Source organism: Scomber japonicus, chromosome 9, assembly GCF_027409825.1.
Source record: "Scomber japonicus isolate fScoJap1 chromosome 9, fScoJap1.pri, whole genome shotgun sequence".
Lineage (NCBI taxonomy): Eukaryota > Metazoa > Chordata > Actinopteri > Scombriformes > Scombridae > Scomber > Scomber japonicus.
Window position 1 is genome coordinate 8,799,843 of NC_070586.1, and position 19,680 is coordinate 8,819,522.

The 19,680-nt window shown below is 36.7% G+C and overlaps 3 protein-coding genes across 3 annotated transcripts; all 3 read right to left on the bottom strand.

Annotated features, from left to right (window-relative positions):
• Nucleotides 1-3,163: 3,163 nt before the first annotated feature.
• On the bottom strand, nucleotides 3,164-4,725 carry LOC128364420 (nuclear factor 7, brain-like). Its single transcript, XM_053324950.1, has one exon. It carries the CDS (start codon nucleotides 4,654-4,656, stop codon nucleotides 3,229-3,231), a length of 1,428 nt encoding a protein of 475 aa, XP_053180925.1. The 5' UTR covers nucleotides 4,657-4,725; the 3' UTR covers nucleotides 3,164-3,228.
• Nucleotides 4,726-7,075: 2,350 nt separating this feature from the next.
• Nucleotides 7,076-8,562, bottom strand: LOC128364430 (nuclear factor 7, brain-like). The gene has a single exon (XM_053324958.1). The coding sequence runs from the start codon at nucleotides 8,560-8,562 to the stop codon at nucleotides 7,138-7,140; it is 1,425 nt and encodes a 474-aa protein (XP_053180933.1). The 3' UTR covers nucleotides 7,076-7,137.
• An 8,981-nt stretch (nucleotides 8,563-17,543) lies between these two features.
• Nucleotides 17,544-19,088, bottom strand: LOC128364427 (nuclear factor 7, ovary-like). The gene has a single exon (XM_053324955.1). The coding sequence runs from the start codon at nucleotides 18,969-18,971 to the stop codon at nucleotides 17,544-17,546; it is 1,428 nt and encodes a 475-aa protein (XP_053180930.1). The 5' UTR covers nucleotides 18,972-19,088.
• Between the last annotated feature and the right edge of the window lie 592 nt (nucleotides 19,089-19,680).

Genomic DNA, 19,680 nt, shown 5'->3' on the forward strand with positions numbered 1-19,680 from the left:
CTTTCACACAGCATGTAGGTATTGAGTGAAACTGGTTTATTTAGCCTTCATTTGACCTTTTCTGTCTTGTACAGCTTGTTGCTATCATCTATTGCACAGCTCAAATGTTACCCTGCAATAAAGAATAAAAGTGGAATAACAATTGACAGTTTATATGTTTATATTAAGTCTAACTATAGTGTTTGGCAGGAGGCAAATATATCTCCAGCCTCGTCCTTTAATTTAAAGTGAATATTGTTGAACATAACATCATGTGATGAGGAAGCAGCAGGATTATAAAGCGGGTGAACTCATGGCACAGAACTTTTTTTCCACTCAAGTTAAAATCACAATCCTTAGTAACACTTTTAATTTAGAAATACAAAGTCTCAAACTGATAATAGATTTATTTACAGAGGAAACTGTTGTATATGATTAATTTTAAATCGAGAAGCCTCTTTTAAATCAGTGTACCAATATAAATGAATGATGAAACATGATGTCATCCACAGCAGTAGCATCAACCCTGCCCCTGTTGATTAGGCAACTTCTTAAATTGATTAATTAGGAACTTTAAGTCCCTGTTTGTGGTAAAATAAAATATGTACTTAGTGACTACAGGCAGGTAATTGGTAGGCGGGGCTGTCACATCAATGCAACTAGAAACACCTGCACCCACCTCGCTTCTTTAATGTCTTCCAGGATCTTTATTATTTTTGCTAACCAACATCCTCTCCACTGATGTTACTGACATGCACGTTAACTTACATGTTGTAAGTAAAACCATTATTTTAAAACAATACTTACCATGGCTTTATTTTTAACAGTTTGAGGTACTGAACAGATCAACATGTTTTAGACTGTTTGCCAGTGGAATGCATGTAAAGAAACAGTTTCTACATCATGTAATCATCAAAACGCAACAGTTTTCTTCTCATTTAAACATCCTTATCGTAGCAGAAAGGAGTCGAGGTTATGAAGAGTAAACAGAAGAATGTAAAACACACTCAGGCTTGTAGTTTTTGTAAAAGTTTGATTTATTTACTTACTGTTACACTGTTCATACAATCTTCATCATGTCTGAAAATAACTTTTTAGAGGTTTCTTTTCATGGTATTTAATTCGTCCTTCATGATTGTGGCCAACACACAAAACAAAAAACATAATATCTACATTCAGTAGTTTGTCTGGTGAGAGTTCACTTTACACTTACTGCAAATGGCTTTACATGAATATTATGTAATACTGAATACTTCTGCAGAGGTCATGTTCCTTTAATAAATCAAATACTCATTATTTAATAAAAACTGACACATATATATATATATATATACTCTTTAATATCTTAATATTATAAAATAGTTCTTGTTTCGTCCCATTTTCTGCAAATAAATTAGTAAATAAATATTCAAAGGAATGTTATCGTTCATCTGCTCATTAGAGGCACATTGAATCCTTAATTAATGTAAACAGGGCTTTCAGTAGATGAATAAAACTTAATTTAGAAACTCAGAACAAATTGCATCTTAATCTTCTTGTAATGTAATTATGATTTAAACATGTAAATGGTAAATGCAGTGTAAAGGTCGTGTGCCTAAAGAGTTCAAGCAGTGAATGAATCATAACCTAAATATGTTTTTCAAGTGTATCATGAAGGACTTTTACATAAATAAATCATCTGAATATATTTATTCTTTCACTCATTTCTTGCAAATACGTCCCCTCAACATTTTGTGACCATCTAAATGAACTCTAACTGTAACATTGTTGTTCAAATCTCATGGCAAATATTTATTCCATATAATAGTGCATGGAAAAAATATCCCTATAAAATGTTAACCTTTTATTTTGTAGATAGAAATTTAAACAATATTTAACTCTTGTGCTGTTTATATAGAGGTGTTGGCCTTTTTATACACATCATGATATTTAAAGGAAAGGTTCACAATTTTTAAACTCTTTCTTAAAACAGTCAGGAGCCATAATAAAACATGTTTTTCTTGTCGTAATTATTCCCTCTGTTCATACTGACCATTAGATCCCTTCATAATGCACTTACAATGTAATCCACAGTCCAAACTTGTATTTAAAAGTTTATCTGAAGCTAATGTGAAGCTTCAGCCATAAACTGGAAACACAAAGAGGGATGTAAATGTAGCAGATATCCACTTGATATGTTTAACTCAGACTGCTTAAACTTTATCTCCTTTTCTGACTGACAAACATCAGGAATAAAAACTGCTGGTGATTAAATAGCACATGATGACAAGCAGCATCCATCAGACTTACGTTTTTATTGAATTAAGTTGTTTCAGAAAACGGATGATGTGATACAGTTTCAGCATTTTGTAGTCATATTTTCTTGTGGATTCATCTTTATTTTAAGAGGTGACACAACTAACTTACACACTAAATCTGTTTTATAAAAGCCAAGAAAGCATCAGAGCAATCAGAGTATTTAACAACATCAGTAAATATTCTGTTGAAATTCATTACAAAGTCAGCATAATATCAAAAGCAGGAGTCACCATCTTTAATACATTTATTGTAAAGAGACAATAACTAAATCCTGAACGGCTCAACGTCTAAAACAATTCAGATGAGAACAAAAGTTTAGGTGTTCATGATATAAAAATGAAAAAACAATATCTGTGACCACAAATCAGATCTGTTGAAGAACAAAAGAGCAAATAATAATCAATCAGAGCCAGAATGATTTTTGATATACTGAACAACTGAGACTCTGAGTTTAAAGTGTTTTAAAAAACCTGAATTAACTCATCAAAAGATTGATTTCTAATTACAATGAAAGTTAAAAAAGTTCCCCACCTGTATTATTTCATACAGTCATTACAGTGTTTATTATATTTATATTATATTGTGTTCTGCATAAAAAACAAGATGCTACTAACCAGGTTTAAAAGTTATAATAAAAACAGATTTGATTTGTACCTTTTATAAAAGTTCAACCTCAGATGATGTAACACAGTCTCAGTAATACAGTGATGATTTTATTTATCTTCAAATAATGTGATCTAAATAGATACTGAAGTCTTTAAAAGTGACTTTAAAAGAAAAAAAACTGTAATTGAGGTTCACATGTGTCTGTTTTGTACATTAAAACCAGTTTGGATAATTTGTTTCATTGAGCAACAAAATTCAGTGACCTTCAACATGAAATCAAATCTGCTTCAGACAAAAAATAATAAAGTAAAATCAAAATGTTGATAACACAAACCTTCCTGAACATCACAGAGAAATCTCAGTTTGACAGATTTTGATATCAGTGGTTTTAGCATCACCAGCTGGTCCAATACTGAAATAAGGGAAGAGTTCCTCAGTGAAAGTGTCTCTGTGAGTGTAGATGTGAGTCTCGTCTTCAGGGTCGTAGAAGGACACCTCCCCCCTGTCATAGTCCAGCTGGACTCTGATCCTCTGGAGACTCTTCTTCTCTGTGACAGTCTTACTACAACCATTAGTGTATTTTCCATCACCATGCCATAAACACCAGATTCCATAGTCTGGTGAAACAAGTACCTTTCCCTTCCTGTCAACTGACTCTTTAGTCAAACCCACATTCCAGCTAGGATGGTCTCCCACCTCCACCTCCCAGCTGTGTTTCCCTGAGCTGAAGCCCTCAGAGCCCAGAATATTGGGACCATTAGTGTTTCTCTCTGGATTATCAGGGAGCTGCTGATATGTGTCTCCTTGTCTCACACTGCTCAGATCATAAGACAGATAGAGACTGCGGGATGCAGTGGTTGGGTCCAGAATGACAGGACTGAAGTGGACCTTCTCCTTCATCTTCTCCCAGACTCTGAAGGACAGGTTGCCCAGGTGTTTGGCCTCATCTATCAGCGCTCCTGAGACCAGCTGTGGATCTGACAGTGAGCTCTGGGCTCTGGCTCTGGTCTGAGTGGGTTTATAACTGCTGAGGAATGACACGTTGTGTTTCTGCAGGTCTTCTTCAACAGCAGAGATACTGTCTGACAGAGAGGAGATCTGCTCCTGAATCCTCTTCATCTCTGTGATCATAGTCTTCCCCTTCTGCTCCTCTTCCTCCCTCAGAGCTGCCAGTCTGGACTCCTCTTCCTCTTTCAGGAACTGGTGGAGCTTGTTGAACTCTGCTCTGATCTGCTTCTCTGTGGACAACAGCTGCTTCTTGGAGTGTTGAATCATTTCATTGTATGTTTTCTCCACTTGTTTGTATTTGTCCCTCTTGTCCTGTAGAGACTTTAAGTCAGATTTCAGCTGGTCCTTCAGGTCACTGACTGCTTGTTCTACAGGAACCACCTTGTGACCGTGGTGGAGAGAAAACTCACAGACAGGACACACAGCTCTCTGTTCATCTTTACAGAACAATTTAGGCTCTTCTTGATGTTTGCTACACACCACCTCCACCTTCCTTTCTCCTTTTTCTGTCTCAGATGATCCAGCTTTCTGTCTCCCAGCAAATGAGTCAGCTAGTTCCTTCAATGAAAAGTTCACATGTGGATTATCCTTTGAAGATTTTCTTTTACAAATGGGACAGTTTTTGTTTTTAGCTTGTTCCCAGAATTTTTGCAGACAGCTTGAACAGAAGCTGTGGCTGCAGCTCAGAGACACAGGATCTCTGAAAGTCTCTGAACACACATGGCAGCTCAGGAAACGTTCAAGAAGAGCATCACTCTCAGCCATTTTCTCTGTTGTCTAAATAATCTTTCAATAGTCAGACTCACCAAGTTACTGTCCCTTCACTTGATCACTTTAAATCCTTCAAATGTGTGTTTTCCAGCAGAGATCTCACAACCTGTAATGGCGTCTCAGCTCTGAACAACAATGTCAAAGTTTACTTTCAGTTTTAACTGTGACAGTAAATTATTAACATCAGGAAATGCTGCAATGTAGCTTTGTCACCAGCAGATGGTGCCATCAGGACGTTTTTCAGAGGTAAATTTTTAATTCTTCATTCATTACAGTAAAATATCCATGGACAGTCATCTGTAGGCTAAACAAACACTAAAGATTTAAATGTTACAGCTCATGTAAATTCAACAAACCTGAAACTTTAGTCCTCCAGTGAGCAGTGAACACTTCAGCTTTCACAGAGCATGTAGGTACTGAGTGAAACTGGTTTATTTAGCCTTCATTTGACCTTTTCTGTCTTGTACAGCTTGCTGCTATCATCTATTGCACAGCTCAAATGTTACTCTGCAATAAAGGAATAAAAGTGGAATAACAAGTGACAGTTTATATGTTTATATTATGTCCAACTAGCAAAAGGTATTTAATATTTATTCAGGAAGTAGTTTTTAAACAAAATGAATTAAAATTCTGAACTATTTTCCAAGATTCATTGTCATCCTTTTTCCAACAGTATACAGACAACACTAGTGATACAGAGAGCAGAAAGTAGAAAATATAACATATATGTGCTGCTGCTTTTATAAGTCATGATGATGCCACTGATGGTAGGATGCAAATATATCTCCAGCCTCGTCCTTTAATTTAAAGTGAATATTGTTGAACAGAACATCAAGTGATGAGGAAGCAGCAGGATCATAAAGTGGGTGACCTTTGACCTCATGGCACAAAATAAAGTCTTGCTGAACCAAACTGAATGAAAAAATACACAACCTCAAGTATTTTTTTTAAATTTTAGTCTTTCAAGTTAAAATGATGAAAGCCAACATGAAAATAATCTTTATATAACATTTAAATCACAATCCTTATCAACACCTTTAATGAAGAAATACAAAGTCTCAAGCTGATCATAGATTCATTTCTGGAGGAAACTGTTGTAAGTGATTTATTTTAAATTGAAAAGCCTCTTTTAGAGTTTATGTTCATGTCTTGAAGCAGTTACAGTAAACACACATACATTCAGTTTCATCATCTGTGAATTTGTTTAGTAAAGTTTTCCCTCCTTTTCTCACTATTTCAGTATTTGACACACACAGCGAGGTACAGACCAGTGAGAATAAACACGTCTCCTGTATTGGAAGTGTTTATTTACTGCTACAACTTCCAGGCCACTAGGGGCATAGTTCTTTCATTTATAGTTGGTATTGCAGCCTCAGGCAATAGCAAGCAGCCGGAAGTGATGTAACAGGAAGTTGGTTTGTTTATCTGCGCCACAATAAGAGTATGGTAGTGTCATGGCAACGGAAAAATGCTCCGTCTTTATATGCAGTTATTAAGTTAGTTATATTTGTTTCTAGCCCTGTGAGTGGAAATATAAGTAAGTGAACATGTTATAGATAATTATTAGAATGTACACTGTTAATTATTATGACATATTCGTAATGTTTAGCAACGTTTTGAGTAACTTTGTTGGCACGTATAACGGTAGATTTCAGGCTTCAAGCGACCGTTGAATTGACCGATAAGCTAAATTGTATATGACCAACTATTCTGTATTGTTTATTAATGAATGCTTTTCTGTATTTTTATATGTCCATTTCAGTTTCACACTTTCTTGTAATAAATCCTAACCTACTGCAACACCTGCCTGTTCCTTGGAGGATATAATGCAAGGGTGAGTTTAGCTGGCTGTGAATCTCAATACACGACAAGAGTCACATTGGGTGCAACAGTACAACTCCATTAAAATAAACAGGCTAAACAACTCTTCTCTAATACATCACGCTTTATTACTCACATGTTTTGGCTTTTTTCCATCAGGGTGGTATGAGGTTGTTTCAGGTTTCTTCATATACAGTCCTGTTAATGTGTCATGTGACTTTACACCTGTATTATTTCATACAGTCATTACAGTGTTTATTATATCTATATTATATTGTGTTCTGAATGAAATCAAGTTGCTACTAACCAGGTTTAAAAGTTAAAATAAAAACGGATTTGATTTGTACCTTTTATAAAAGTTCAACCTCAGATGATGTAACACAGTCTCAGTGATACAGTGATGATTTTATTTATCTTCAAATAATGTGATCTAAATAGATATTGAAGTCTTTAAAAAGTGACTTTTTGAAATGGAAAACAATTATTAAGATTCACATGTGTCTGCTTTGTGCATTAAAACCAGTTTGAATAATTTGTTTAATCGGGCAACAAAATTCAGTGACCCTTAACATGAAATCAAATCTGCTTCAGACAAAAGAAAAAAATAATAAAAAAGTAAAATCAAAATGTTGATAACACAAACCTTCCTGAACCTCACAGAGAAATCTCAGTTTGACAGATTTTGATGTCAGTGGTTTTAGCATCACCAGACTTTCCAATACTGAAATAAGGGAAGAGTTTCTCAGTGAAAGTGTCTCTGTAAGTGTAGATGAGCGTCTTGTCTTCAGGGTCGTAGAAGGACACCTCCCCCCTGTCATAGTCCAGCTGGACTCTGATCCTCTGGAGACTCTTCTTCTCTGTGACAGTCTTACTAAGACCATTAATGTATTTTCCACTGCAATGAACTAAACACCAGATTCCATTTTCTGGTGAAGCAAATCGCTCTCCCTTCCTGTCAACTGACTCTTTATCCAAACCCACAGACCAGTCAGGATGGTCTCCCACCTCCACCTCCCAGCTGTGTTTCCCTGAGCTGAAGCCCTCAGAGCCCAGAACATTGGCATACTTAGTGTGTCTCTCTGGATTATCAGGGAGCTGCTGCTTTGTGTCTCCCTGTCTCACACTGGTCAGATCATCAGACAGATAGAGACAGCAATGTGCAGTGTTTGGGTCCAGAATGACAGGACTGAAGTGGACCTTCTCCTTCATCTTCTCCCAGACTCTGAAGGACAGGTTGCCCAGGTGTTTGGCCTCATCTATCAGCGCTCCTGAGACCAGCTGTGGATCTGACAGTGAGCTCTGGGCTCTGGCTCTGCTCTGAGTGGCTTTATAACTGCTGAGGAATGACGCGTTGTGTTTCTGCAGGTCTTCTTTAACAGCAGAGATACTGTCTGACAGAGAGAAGATCTGCTCCTGAATCCTCTTCATCGCTCTGCTCATAGTCTCCCCCTTCTGCTCCTCTTCCTCCCTCAGAGCTGCCAGTCTGGACTCCTCTTCCTCTTTCAGGAACTGGTGGAGCTTGTTGAACTCTGCTCTGATCTGCTTCTCTGTGGACAACAGCTGCTTCTTGGAGTGTTCAATCATTTCATTGTATGTTTTCTCCACTTGTTTGTATTTGTCCCTCTTGTCCTGTAGAGGCTTCAAGTCAGATTCCAGCTGGTCCTTCAGTTCACTGACTGCTTGTTCTACAGGAACCACATTGTGATCTTTTTGGTGAGGAAAATCACAGACGGTACACACAGCTCTCTGTTCATCTTTACAAAACAATTTAGGCTCTTCTTGATGTTTGCTACACACCACCTCCACCTCCTTTTCTCCTTTTTCTGTCTCAGATGATCCAGCTTTCTGTATCCTAGCAAATGAGTCAGCTAGTTCCTTCAGTGAAAAGATCACCAAAGGATTGTCTTTGGAGGATTTTCTTTTACAAATGGGACAGTTTTTGTTTTTAGCTTGTTCCCAGAATTTTTGCAGACAGCTTGAACAGAAGCTGTGGCCGCAGCTCAGAGACACAGGATCTCTGAAAGTCTCTGAACACACATGGCAGCTCAAGTAACTTCGGAGAAGAGCTTTCTCAGCCATTTTCTCTCTTTTTAAAATTGTTTTCAAAGAAAAACTCACCAATTTCTAATTTCCAAAAAGGTTTTTGCTTTCTTTCCGTCAGTGATCCCAACCCTGTAATGGCATTGTGGCTCTGTTCAAAATGCCAGAATCAGCATTCACCTTCACCATCCTCTTTCATTTGTTAATCATTTTTGGTTATAAAAGCTGCTTTCTGCTTTTATTACCAACAGATAAAAGAAGATGTGTCCTAAAACCTGTGCACTTTGTCCTGAAGCAATAAAAGTTTATTCTGGACAGTGACAGAAATCTAAACACAGACTGCAAAGTTAAGATTTTGATCCCACTAATGTAGCAGATGTGTACTGCATCACAAAGTTAAATACACTTCAGGTCACAGTGCAGATTGATGATCTGATTGAAAAACAGATAATAGTCTCAAGATGACATTTATTTACTGTATGATGTGAGGAAACATTAATGATATGTGTTTGTGAATGTCTTTGTTCATAAGCTATGTTTATTTGTTAGGATGGAAAAGACAGTGTCAGTGTCAGTACATTTTTTCTGGTTACACTTATTTACTCGTCTTTGAACTCTGTGTCTAACATGTTTTACTCCTGCCCTTTAGACTCTAAGGTGCATCCGTGCATTGTGATACACAGAGTAGTTCTCATGTACTTCCTTATGATGTGTTGTTTTATATCAAAAATAACAAAATAAACAGGCTAAACAACTCTTCTCTAATATATCACACTTTATTACTCACATGTTTTAGCTTTTTCCATCAGGGTGGTATGAGGCTGTTTCAGGTTTCTTTATATATAGTCTGTTAATTTGTCATGTGACTTTACAAAGAGAAATATTAATTAAATAAGTTAGGACTGTCCATAAATGTTGAAGAGGAGACACAAAGATTATGAGACTGTGTTCAGTGAGAAATTTCATGTTTTCAGGAGAAGAAATTCAGATTTAAACCTTTACTGGGTTAAATAAAATTAGTGTATTTTGCAAAAACTGGTTGTGTAATAGTTTTGTAACATTTTACCTTTCATAGAGTCACATGACGATTTGATAGATGTATCGAATCGTCATTAAGCAACAAAATTTAGTGACCCTCAACATGAAATCAAATCTGTTTCAGACAAAAGAAAAAAATATTAAAAATGTTGATAATACAAACCTTCCTGAACATCACAGAGAAATCTCAGTTTGACAGATTTTGATATCAGTGGTTTTAGCATCACCAGCTAGTCCAATTTCAAAAACAGGGAAGAGTTTCTCAGTGAAAGTGTCTCTGTGAGTGTAGATGTGAGTCTCGTCCATTAGTGTATTTTCCACTGCTATGCTTTTAACACCTAAACAGTGAAATAAAATAAATTAGATAAATTAGAAAATTGGTTAGAGAAAGGTTCATTTATGTGGATTTAAATAATGAAATTAATTAATTAAAAAAATAAATAATACATTTTTAAATGTATGAACATAATAACCGTTATACCAGCATGTGTGGTGGTTGTGTACTCTATCTCTGTTACGTTGTGTGAAAGAAGCACCACCACCATCACTTTGGCATCAACCTGCCATTTATTCTGATGGTAAAAGGAGTGATATCCCACAGTCAGTCTCTCAACATGGACTTCTCCAAAAAAAAGTTTTTGTTTGTTTGTTTGTTTTTTATTGGACTGGGATGGGCAAGTGGAGATCAGTAGGGGGGAGTGTAGCAGAGTTAATGATTCAACATTTCAACTGTCGTGTTTTAATATATATTTGCACTGATTTTAATTCATTATTGGTCTGTTTCCTATTGTGTTATGTATTTTATTATTTTATTATTTTATTATTTATTTTCTCTGCATAAGAATAATGGATATTACCACAGAGACTATGAGAGTAATATGAGTGCAGCGCCCTCTGCTGGCCACCTGCAGACTTGGTGGTGCACCCTGAACTCAGCTAACAGTCTGTGAATGCCGTTTCTGTGGTAGGTGCACAATTTATCAGCTCCGTAAAAACAGAGATATTAACCGTGTTTTTATGGCTAAAAGAAGTGTGTTTTCTGTACCTTGTATGATGACTTAAGCCTCCGATCACTGGAGAAAATACTGTATGTCAATATTACCGGTGTTTTGAATAGTTTAAGTCAGGTTGTTGAGAGCAACACGTTATCGGTGGTTAGCTAACTTAATCTCTGTATGTAAATAGTATGGAGTAGCTGCAAGCCAGCACCGAGTCAAACGTATTTTTATTTTATGTTATTTTATTTTAGCATTTTTGAGAAATCCATGTGAGAGATTCAGTTCAGGGTGCACCCCACCAGGTTTGCAGTTGTCCAGCAGAGGGCGCTGCATTCATATTACTCTCGTAGTCTCTGTGGTAATATCTATTATTCTTATTCAGAGAAAAATAAATAATAAAATACATAACACAATAGGAAACTTATCTCATTTTATGTTATTTTATTTTAGCATTTTTGACAAGTCTATGTGAGAGAGCTGACTATTTTGAGTTATGTGTGTATAGAAAACAGTTTGTATATGTCAATGTTAAAGTTGTATTAGTTATAGGCTACTATGAGTATCATATTTTGTGGGCTGAAGCTAAATAACTTGTGTGTAATTGTATTATTGATTTTTGATGTCTTAATGATTGAAAAGAAAAAAGAGAGAGAAGGGAGAACATGATAAGGAAGAATGCAAGTTTTAGTTTGTAAATGTCAGTGAAAAGATAATTTGTAAATATAGAACAACTGTGATTCTGAAAAAGAAAAAGGTATTTGATCTGTGTAGTGATAATTTTTTTTTGGCTTTGTGGTTACTAGGCCAGGTCCTCATCCTCCCCATCTTCATCATCTTCATCCTCGTCTGCATCATAACCATTAGAGATCTTCATTCTTCAGTTCGTCTGGTTTCTGTAATGAACATTACAGTCGGGCTGAAGTGGTGAGTCTGAGCCTGTCAGAAAAGTTTGATGTTTTGTTTTCTTTCTTTTTATTGATAATTGAGGGTTTTTTTTAAAAAATATTGTTGTTATTGTTATTTTGCTAGTATTTTATTTTGTTGAGTTTAGAAAAGGAAGACTAGGGTTGAACGAACTACCTGTGGGGTAGAGACAACAAAAATAGGATTTATCAAACCAAAATAGAAATAAATAGTTTAATTATAGCCTAATTAGTAAACAAAAAACAAAGACATTTTAATCAAACAGAAATAAATTTAGCACTCAATTTAAAACTAAATTAATAATTAACAATAATTAGATACTTACCTGACAGGTGGATTCCTGATCATATCTGGAAAAAAACATTCTGGTATTTCTTTATTTTTATTTTATACATGTGGTAGTGTTATTGTCAAATATCCAAATTGTGTGTTGAGTCCTCTTTTGTTGTTTAATAGAGAGACTATCTAATTTACGTGACGGTATACTGCACAATCACATCTTTTCTGCTTGCTGTGTGTGATTTTGTGTGTTTGTGCAGTGTGTAAATGTGTAATGTGCATCTTCCTCCCTTTTCTGCCCTAAAACAGCACAAAGTCAAACCATTTTTTATATTTTCTGGGTGTAAACTTGTATGACAGCCAGTATTTATCCATTTTGGTTTCAAGTTTTCCGTCATTTATAACCAGCCACATGTCTGTAACTGCAAATCTACCTGGTCTTAATGAGCCTTCTGCTCAGTTACACGAATAAGTAATTATCAAATATTTTAATTTGAAAAAATACATGAATGTTGTGTCAATATCCTGAAGATATTTTGAGTAAATATGTAGTATAACCTCATTATGTAGATTATTTGCTTCTCTTGCAGCGGTTATTCTTCAAAGAGTTCAGACAAAACACTGAAAACAGCTTTCCCCTTTCAGACCTCCAAAGTTTGTTTTTCAGCAGAGATCTCTCAGCCTGTAACGATGTCTCAGCTCTGATCAACAATGTCAAAATCTGCTCAGTTCCTGTTTATAGAGGCGAACGCTGCTCTGTAACTCTGTCACCAGGAGATGGCGCCAAACATCTTCCTCAGAGTCAAATATTTTACTCTAAACTGAAAAACAACAACAAAACTGTATTGTAATGGTGTTTGTTTCTTTTATTCTAATTACATAAACAACCGATTTACAACAGAAATAACTCATCAAAAGACCCAGATGTGTAAATTTTATTAAATAGAGTTGATTCAGAAAACATTTTTAAAACATAATTGTACTGGTGTTTGTTTCTTTTATGCTGATCATCATCTCATTATTGCAGTTTATCAATCCATGTATACATCACCAAAATGACACACACAGTCTGCAGAAGCTCTGTCAGAATTAAACACTGAATTAAATTAAAACTATATTAAAACACTTGTTCCCAAAGAATAAATCAACACATTCACAACAGAAATAACTCATCAAAAGACTCAAGAATATAAAAATCTAAATCTGATGACTGAAACTGTCACAAAACTGAAACAATCAAAGCATTCAGTACAGTGGATATATACTACTATACAATGTTGTTTGACTAAATACAAGATGCTGATAACCAGGATAATTAACAGCTTTGATTTGTTTGTGGCCTGATGATGTGATACAGTTTCAGCATTTTGTAGTCATATTTTCTTGTAGATTCATCTTGGCTTCACTGCATTGGCTTCCTGTAAAATTCAGAATAGAATTCAAAATCCTCCTCCTCACCTTCAAAGCTCTCAATGGTCAGGCCCCATCATATCTCAAAGAACTGATAGTACCTTATGTACCTACTAGAAGACTGCGCTCCCAGCATGCAGGTCTACTTGTGGTTCCTAATATCTCTAAAAGTAGAACAGGAGGTAGAGCCTTCAGCTATCAGGCTCCTCTCCTGTGGAACCATCTTCCAGATTTGGTCCGGGGGGCAGACACCCTCCCTACATTTAAGAGTAGGCTTAAAACTTTCCTTTTTGATAAAGCTTATAGTTAGGGCTCTTTGAGCTCTTAACTTATGCTGCCATAGGCTTAGATTGCCGGGGGACCCCCACCCCCATGATGCACTGAGCTCCTCTCTCCTCCTCCTCTCTCTCTCTCTCTCTCTCTCTATCTATCTATATCCATTAACACTTATGTTCTATTAATGCATTCAATAACCTAAACTTCTCCCCCCGAGTTGTCTTTCTGGTTTCTGGTTTCTGGCTCTGCTTTCTGGTCTTACAGGTAATCTGGGCCTGTAGACGTCCGGATGACTGATTCCAGTCCCGGACCATCTGGCTCCATTGTTGATTTTCATTGTGCCTCTCTCCTCTATCCTTCTTTTCTCTCCTCTCAACCCCAACCGGTCGAGGCAGATGTCCGCCCACTTCTGAGTCTGGTTCTGCCTGAGGTTTCTTCCTGTTAAAAGGGAGTTTTTTCTCGCCACTGTTGCTCATGTGGGAATGTTGGGTCTCTTTAAAGTTAAAACCTGAAGAGTTTGGTTTAGAACCTGCTCTATGTGTAAAGTGCCTTGAGATAACTTTGTTGTGATTTGGCGCTATACAAATAAAGATTGATTGAGATTGATTGATTTTAAGAGGTGACACAACTAACTTACACACTAAATCTAGTTTTTTAAAAGCCAAGAAAGCATCAAAGCAATCAGAGTATTTAACAACATCAGTAAATATTCTGTTGAAATTCATTACAAAGTCAGCATAATATCAAAAGCAGGAGTCACCATCTTTAATACATTTATCCTGAAGAGAAAATAACTAAATCCTGAACATCTAAACGTCTTTAAAACAATTCAGATGAGAACAAAAGTTTAGGTGTTCATGATTTTACATGAATATAAAAATAAAAAACAATATCTGTGACAACAAATCAGATCTATTAAAGAACAAAAGAACAAATAATAATCAATCAGAGCCAGAATGATTTTTGATACACTGAACAACTGAGACTCTGAGTTTAAAATTAAAAGAAAACTGAATTAAGTCATCAAAAGATTGATTTCTAATTACAATGAAAGTTTAAAAAGTTCCCCACCTGTATTATTTCATACAGTCATTACAGTGTTTATTATATCTATATTATATTGTGTTCTGAATAAAAACAAGATGCTACTAACCAGGTTTAAAATTTATAATAAAAACAGATTTGATTTTACCTTTATAAAAGTTCAACCTCAGAAGATTTAACACAGTCTCAGTAATACAGTGATGATTTATTTTCTGGATCAAACGTTATTTACATTGATAATGTAAAAAATGTCTAAATATATATTGAAGTCAGAATATATAAGTAATAGTTTTAATAGTCTTTTAAAAGGGACTTATTTATTGAAAACTGTTATTAAAGATTAAAGAGGCAATTAGTCGGGCAAAATCAGGAAAGTCTGAGAGAGCTGACGGAATGGGAGCTTCCTTCTATAAAACATTCAAGGAAGAGTTAATCCCACTACTCCAGGACTCATTTAATTATAGTCTCAGATCAGGCAAGATCCCTCCCTCATGGAAGGAAGCCATTATTTCCATTATTCCAAAGGAAAGTAAAGACAAAGAATATTGCTGTAACTGCAGACCTATATCGCTTTTAAATGTGGATTATAAACTTTACACCTCAATTATAGCTAAAAGATTGGAGACATTTATGCAGGATTTGATTGACGAGGACCAGACTGGTTTTGTTAGAGAAAGACAAACACAAGATAACATAAGAAGGAGTTTACATGTTATAGAAAATATACAGAGCAAGGGGGAAAGTGCAGTCTTGGTAAGCATAGATGCTGAAAAGGCTTTCGATAGTGTGAGTTGGGTATTTCTATACAAGGTATTGGAAAGATTTGGTTTTAATAAGGAATCTGTGAATTGCATTAAGTCGTTATATCAGGAACCTATGGCAAGGATTAGAATAAATGGTAGTTTGACAAAAAGTTTCACTCTGGGAAGGGGGACAAGACAGGGGTGCAGCCTCTCTCCGAGTCTATTCGCATTATTTATCGAACCGCTAGCCCAAATGATCAGGCAGGAGGAAGAAATTAAAGGGGTGAAAATAGGAAGGGAGGAACATAAGATAGGATTATTTGCGGATGATATATTGATTTTTTTAAAGCAACCCAATGATAGTTTCCCAAAACTCATTAGGCTACTGGAGAATTATGGAAAATATTCAGGTTACAAAATTAATGTTACAAAAACACAGATCTTGTCAATAAACTACTCCCCGGCCCAAGAGATAAAGGATACATATAAACTCAATTGGAATGCCAAATCAATAAAGTACTTGGGAGTAAATGTTACAAAAGGAATAGACAAGCTATATGATGCAAATTACACTAAAATAAATCAAGAAATTCGGAGAGACTTGGAGAGCTGGTCTGCTATTTTTTTTTATCTCAGCTCAAGGATAGAAATAATTAAGATAAATGTCTTACCGAGACTCTTATACTTATTTCAGTCTCTGCCAGTAAAGATTCCATCGAAGCAGTTTACTGAATGGGACAGGTGGATATCAAGGTTTATATGGGGAGGAAAGAAACCTAGGACCAGGTACAAAACTCTGCAGCTCCCCAAAGATAAGGGAGGAATGGCTCTGCCAAACCTCGAGGAGTACTTCTATGCCGCACAAATCAGACCCTTGATATGTTGGTGTGACAATGAGTATTTTTCAAGATGGAAAAGTATTGAAATAGAGCAGGCGGGCGTTGAAGTACGAAACCTGATAGCATATAAAGGCCTACTGGGAAAAATAGGTAACCAATTGAATGTAATAACCAAAAATACAATTGAAATATGGAATACAGTTGTTGAAAGGTATAGACTAGAGAAAGAGGTAAAGAATTTGTGCTGGTTTGCATTTGACGATAGGTTTAAGCCGGAGATAGATGACAAAGGGTTTAAACAATGGGCAAAAAAAGGGATCACAGCAATATGTACAATGGTTGAACGGGGTAAGCTGCAGAGTTTTGAGAAGTTGAGGGATAGATATGGATTAGATGAACATGAACAATATCGCTACCTGCAAATAAAGGATTATTATGAGAAAGAGATAAAAACTGGTACTGGTAATGAGGTTGTTGAGGTATTTCGGAGAGCTTATGAAGGTAAAAAATGCAGAGTAATCTCAGTCCTTTATAAAAGTTTGATGTCATGTAGAAAGTCTTCCTCCCTTTATATTAAAGAAAAATGGGAAAAGGAATTAAAAGAACAGATAACAGAGGAAGAGTGGTTTAATATTTGTAAAACACAGTGCAGGTCCACTAGCTCCAGGATCTGGAGAGAATTCAACTGGAAGAATACGGTCATATTTTTTATAACCCCCAAGATTAGAAAAGGGGCGGTGTCTATTCAGCAGCCATGCTGGAGAGCGTGTGGCCACATGGATGCTGACCATACACATATATTCTGGTCCTGCCAAAAGTTAAAAGGATACTGGGACAAAATATGGAGGGGTTTACAAAAAATAATAGGATACGAGATACCAAAAACATGTAGGATACTCTACTTGGGGAACCTAACACGAGATACAATACAAAAAGAGGATGAGTATCTTGTTAAAGTATTGCTGTCAGCTAGTAAAAAAACAATTACCAGAATGTGGTACAAAGTAGACCCCCCGACGGAGGAGCAGGGGATGTGCACTGTGGAGGAGATTTTTGTAATGGAGAAAATCACACATAAACTGAGACTACAAGAGTCACAATTTGAGGATAAATGTGAAAAATGGACTGATTACAGAAGACGGGAAGAGGACACCACCATCGCCACTGAACAATAAGGACATTGATATAAGGATGAGTGTTTAACTATGTATGTATGATGTGCCCTGACACTGTAATTGTTGAAAGAAAACTTGAATAAAAAATAAGTTACAAAAAAGAAAACTGTTATAAGATTCACATCTGTCTGTTTTTTTGGGTTTTTTTACATTAAAACCAGTTTGGATAATTTGTTTCATTGAGCAACACAATTCAGTGACCCTCAACATGAAATCAAATCTGCTTCAGACAAAAGAAAACAAATTTTAAAAAAGGTATAATCAAAATGTTGATAACACAAACCTTCCTGAACATCACAGAGAAATCTCAGTTTGACAGATTTTGATATCAGTGGTTTTAGCATCACCAGCCTTTCCAATACTGAAAAAAGGGAAGAGTTTCTCAGTGAAAGTGTCTCTGTGAGTGTAGATGTGAGTCTCGTTTTCAGGGTCGTAGAAGGACACCTCCCCCCTGTCATAGTCCAGCTGGACTCTGATCCTCTGGAGACTCTTCTTCACTGTGACAGTCTTACTAAGACCATTAGTGTATTTTCCACTGCGATGTACTAAAAACCAGAATCCATTTTTTGGTGAAGCAGGACACTCTCCCTTCCTGTCAAATGACTCTTTAGCCAAACCTACAAACCAGCCAGGATGGTCTCCCACCTCCACCTCCCAGCTGTGTTTCTCTGAGCTAAAGCCCTCAGAGCCCAGAACATGTGCATACTTGGTGTTTCTCTCTGGATTATCAGGGAGCTGCTGATATGTGTCTCCACATCTCACACTGGTCAGATCATCAGACAGACAGAGACAGGAATGTGCAGTGTTTGGGTCCAGAATGACAGGACTGAAGTGGACCTTCTCCTTCATGTTCTCCCAGACTCTGAAGGACAGGTTGCCCAGGTGTTTGGCCTCATCTATCAGCGCTCCTGAGACTAGCTGTGGATCTGACAGTGAGCTCTGCGCTCTAGCTCTGGCCTGAGTGGGTTTATAGCTGCTGAGGAACGGCACGTTGTGTTTCTGCAGGTCTTCTTCAACAGCAGAGATACTGTCTGACAGAGAGGAGATCTGCTCCTGAATCCTCTTCATCTCTCTGCTCATAGTCTTCCCCTTCTGCTCCTCTTCCTCCCTCAGAGCTGCCAGTCTGGACTCCTCTTCCTCTTTCAGGAACTGGTGGAGCTTGTTGAACTCTGCTCTGATCTGCTTCTCTGTGGACGACAGCTGCTTCTTGGAGTGTTGAATCATTTCATTGTATGTTTTCTCCACTTGTTTGTATTTGTTCCTCTTGTCCTGTAGAGGCTTTAAGTCAGATTTCAGCTGGTCCTTCAGGTCACTGACTGCTTGTTCTACAGGAACGACATTGTGATCTTTTTGGTGAGGAAAATCACAGGAAGGACACACAGCTCTCTGTTCATCTTTACAGAATAATTTAGGCTCTTCTTGATGTTTGCCACACACCACCTCCACCTTCTTTTCTCCTTTTTCTGTCTCAGATGATCCAGCTTTCTGTTTCCGAGCAAATGAGTCAGCTAGTTCCTTCAGTGAAAAGTTCACCCCAGGTTCATCTTTGGAGGATTTCCTTTTACAAATGGGACAGTTTTTGTTTTTGGCTTGTTCCCAGAATTGTTGCAGACAGCTTGAACAGAAGCTGTGGCTGCAGCTCAGAGACACAGGATCTCTGAAAGTCTCTGAACACACATGGCAGCTCAGGTAACGTTCAAGAAGAGCATCACTCTCAGCCATTTTCTCTGTTGTCTAAATGATCTTTCAATAGTCAGACTCACCAAGTTACTGTCCCTTCACTTGATCACTTCAAATCCTTCAAACGGGTGTTTTCCAGCAGGGATCTCACAACCTGTAATGGCGTCTCAGCTCTGATCAACAATGTCAAAGTTTACTTTCACTTTTAACTGTCACAGTAAATTATTAACATCAGGAAATGATGTAATGTAGCTTTGTCACCAGCAGATGGTGCCATCAGGACATCTTTCAGAGGGACATTTTTAATTCTTCATTCATTGTCTGTAACATTTCCATGGACAGTCATCTGTAGGCTAAACAAACACTAAAGATTTAAACATTACAGCTCATATAAATTCAACAAACTGGAAACTTTAGTCCTCCAGTGAGCAGTGAACACTTCAGCTTTCTCAGAGCATGTAGGTACTGAGTGAAACTGGTTTATTTAGCCTTCATTTGACTTTTTCTGTCTTGTACAGCTTGCTGCTATCATCTTGCACAGCTCAAATGTTACCCTGCAATAAAGGAATAAAAGTGGAATAACAAGTGACAGTTTATATCTTTATATTAAGTCAAACTGGCAGAAGGTATTTAACATTTATTTAATGAGTCGTTTTTAAAGAAAATGAAGTAAAATTCTGAACTATTTTCCAAGATTCATTTTCATCCTTTTACCAACAGTGTATGTGCAAACAACACTAGTGATACAGAG

What these genes read in the sequence shown, in the direction of transcription:
- LOC128364420 (XM_053324950.1), bottom strand. Translation starts at nt 4,656, where the DNA reads ATGGCTGAGAGTGATGCTCTTCTTGAACGTTTCCTGAGCTGCCATGTG.
- LOC128364427 (XM_053324955.1), bottom strand. Translation starts at nt 18,971, where the DNA reads ATGGCTGAGAGTGATGCTCTTCTTGAACGTTACCTGAGCTGCCATGTG.
- LOC128364430 (XM_053324958.1), bottom strand. Translation starts at nt 8,562, where the DNA reads ATGGCTGAGAAAGCTCTTCTCCGAAGTTACTTGAGCTGCCATGTGTGT.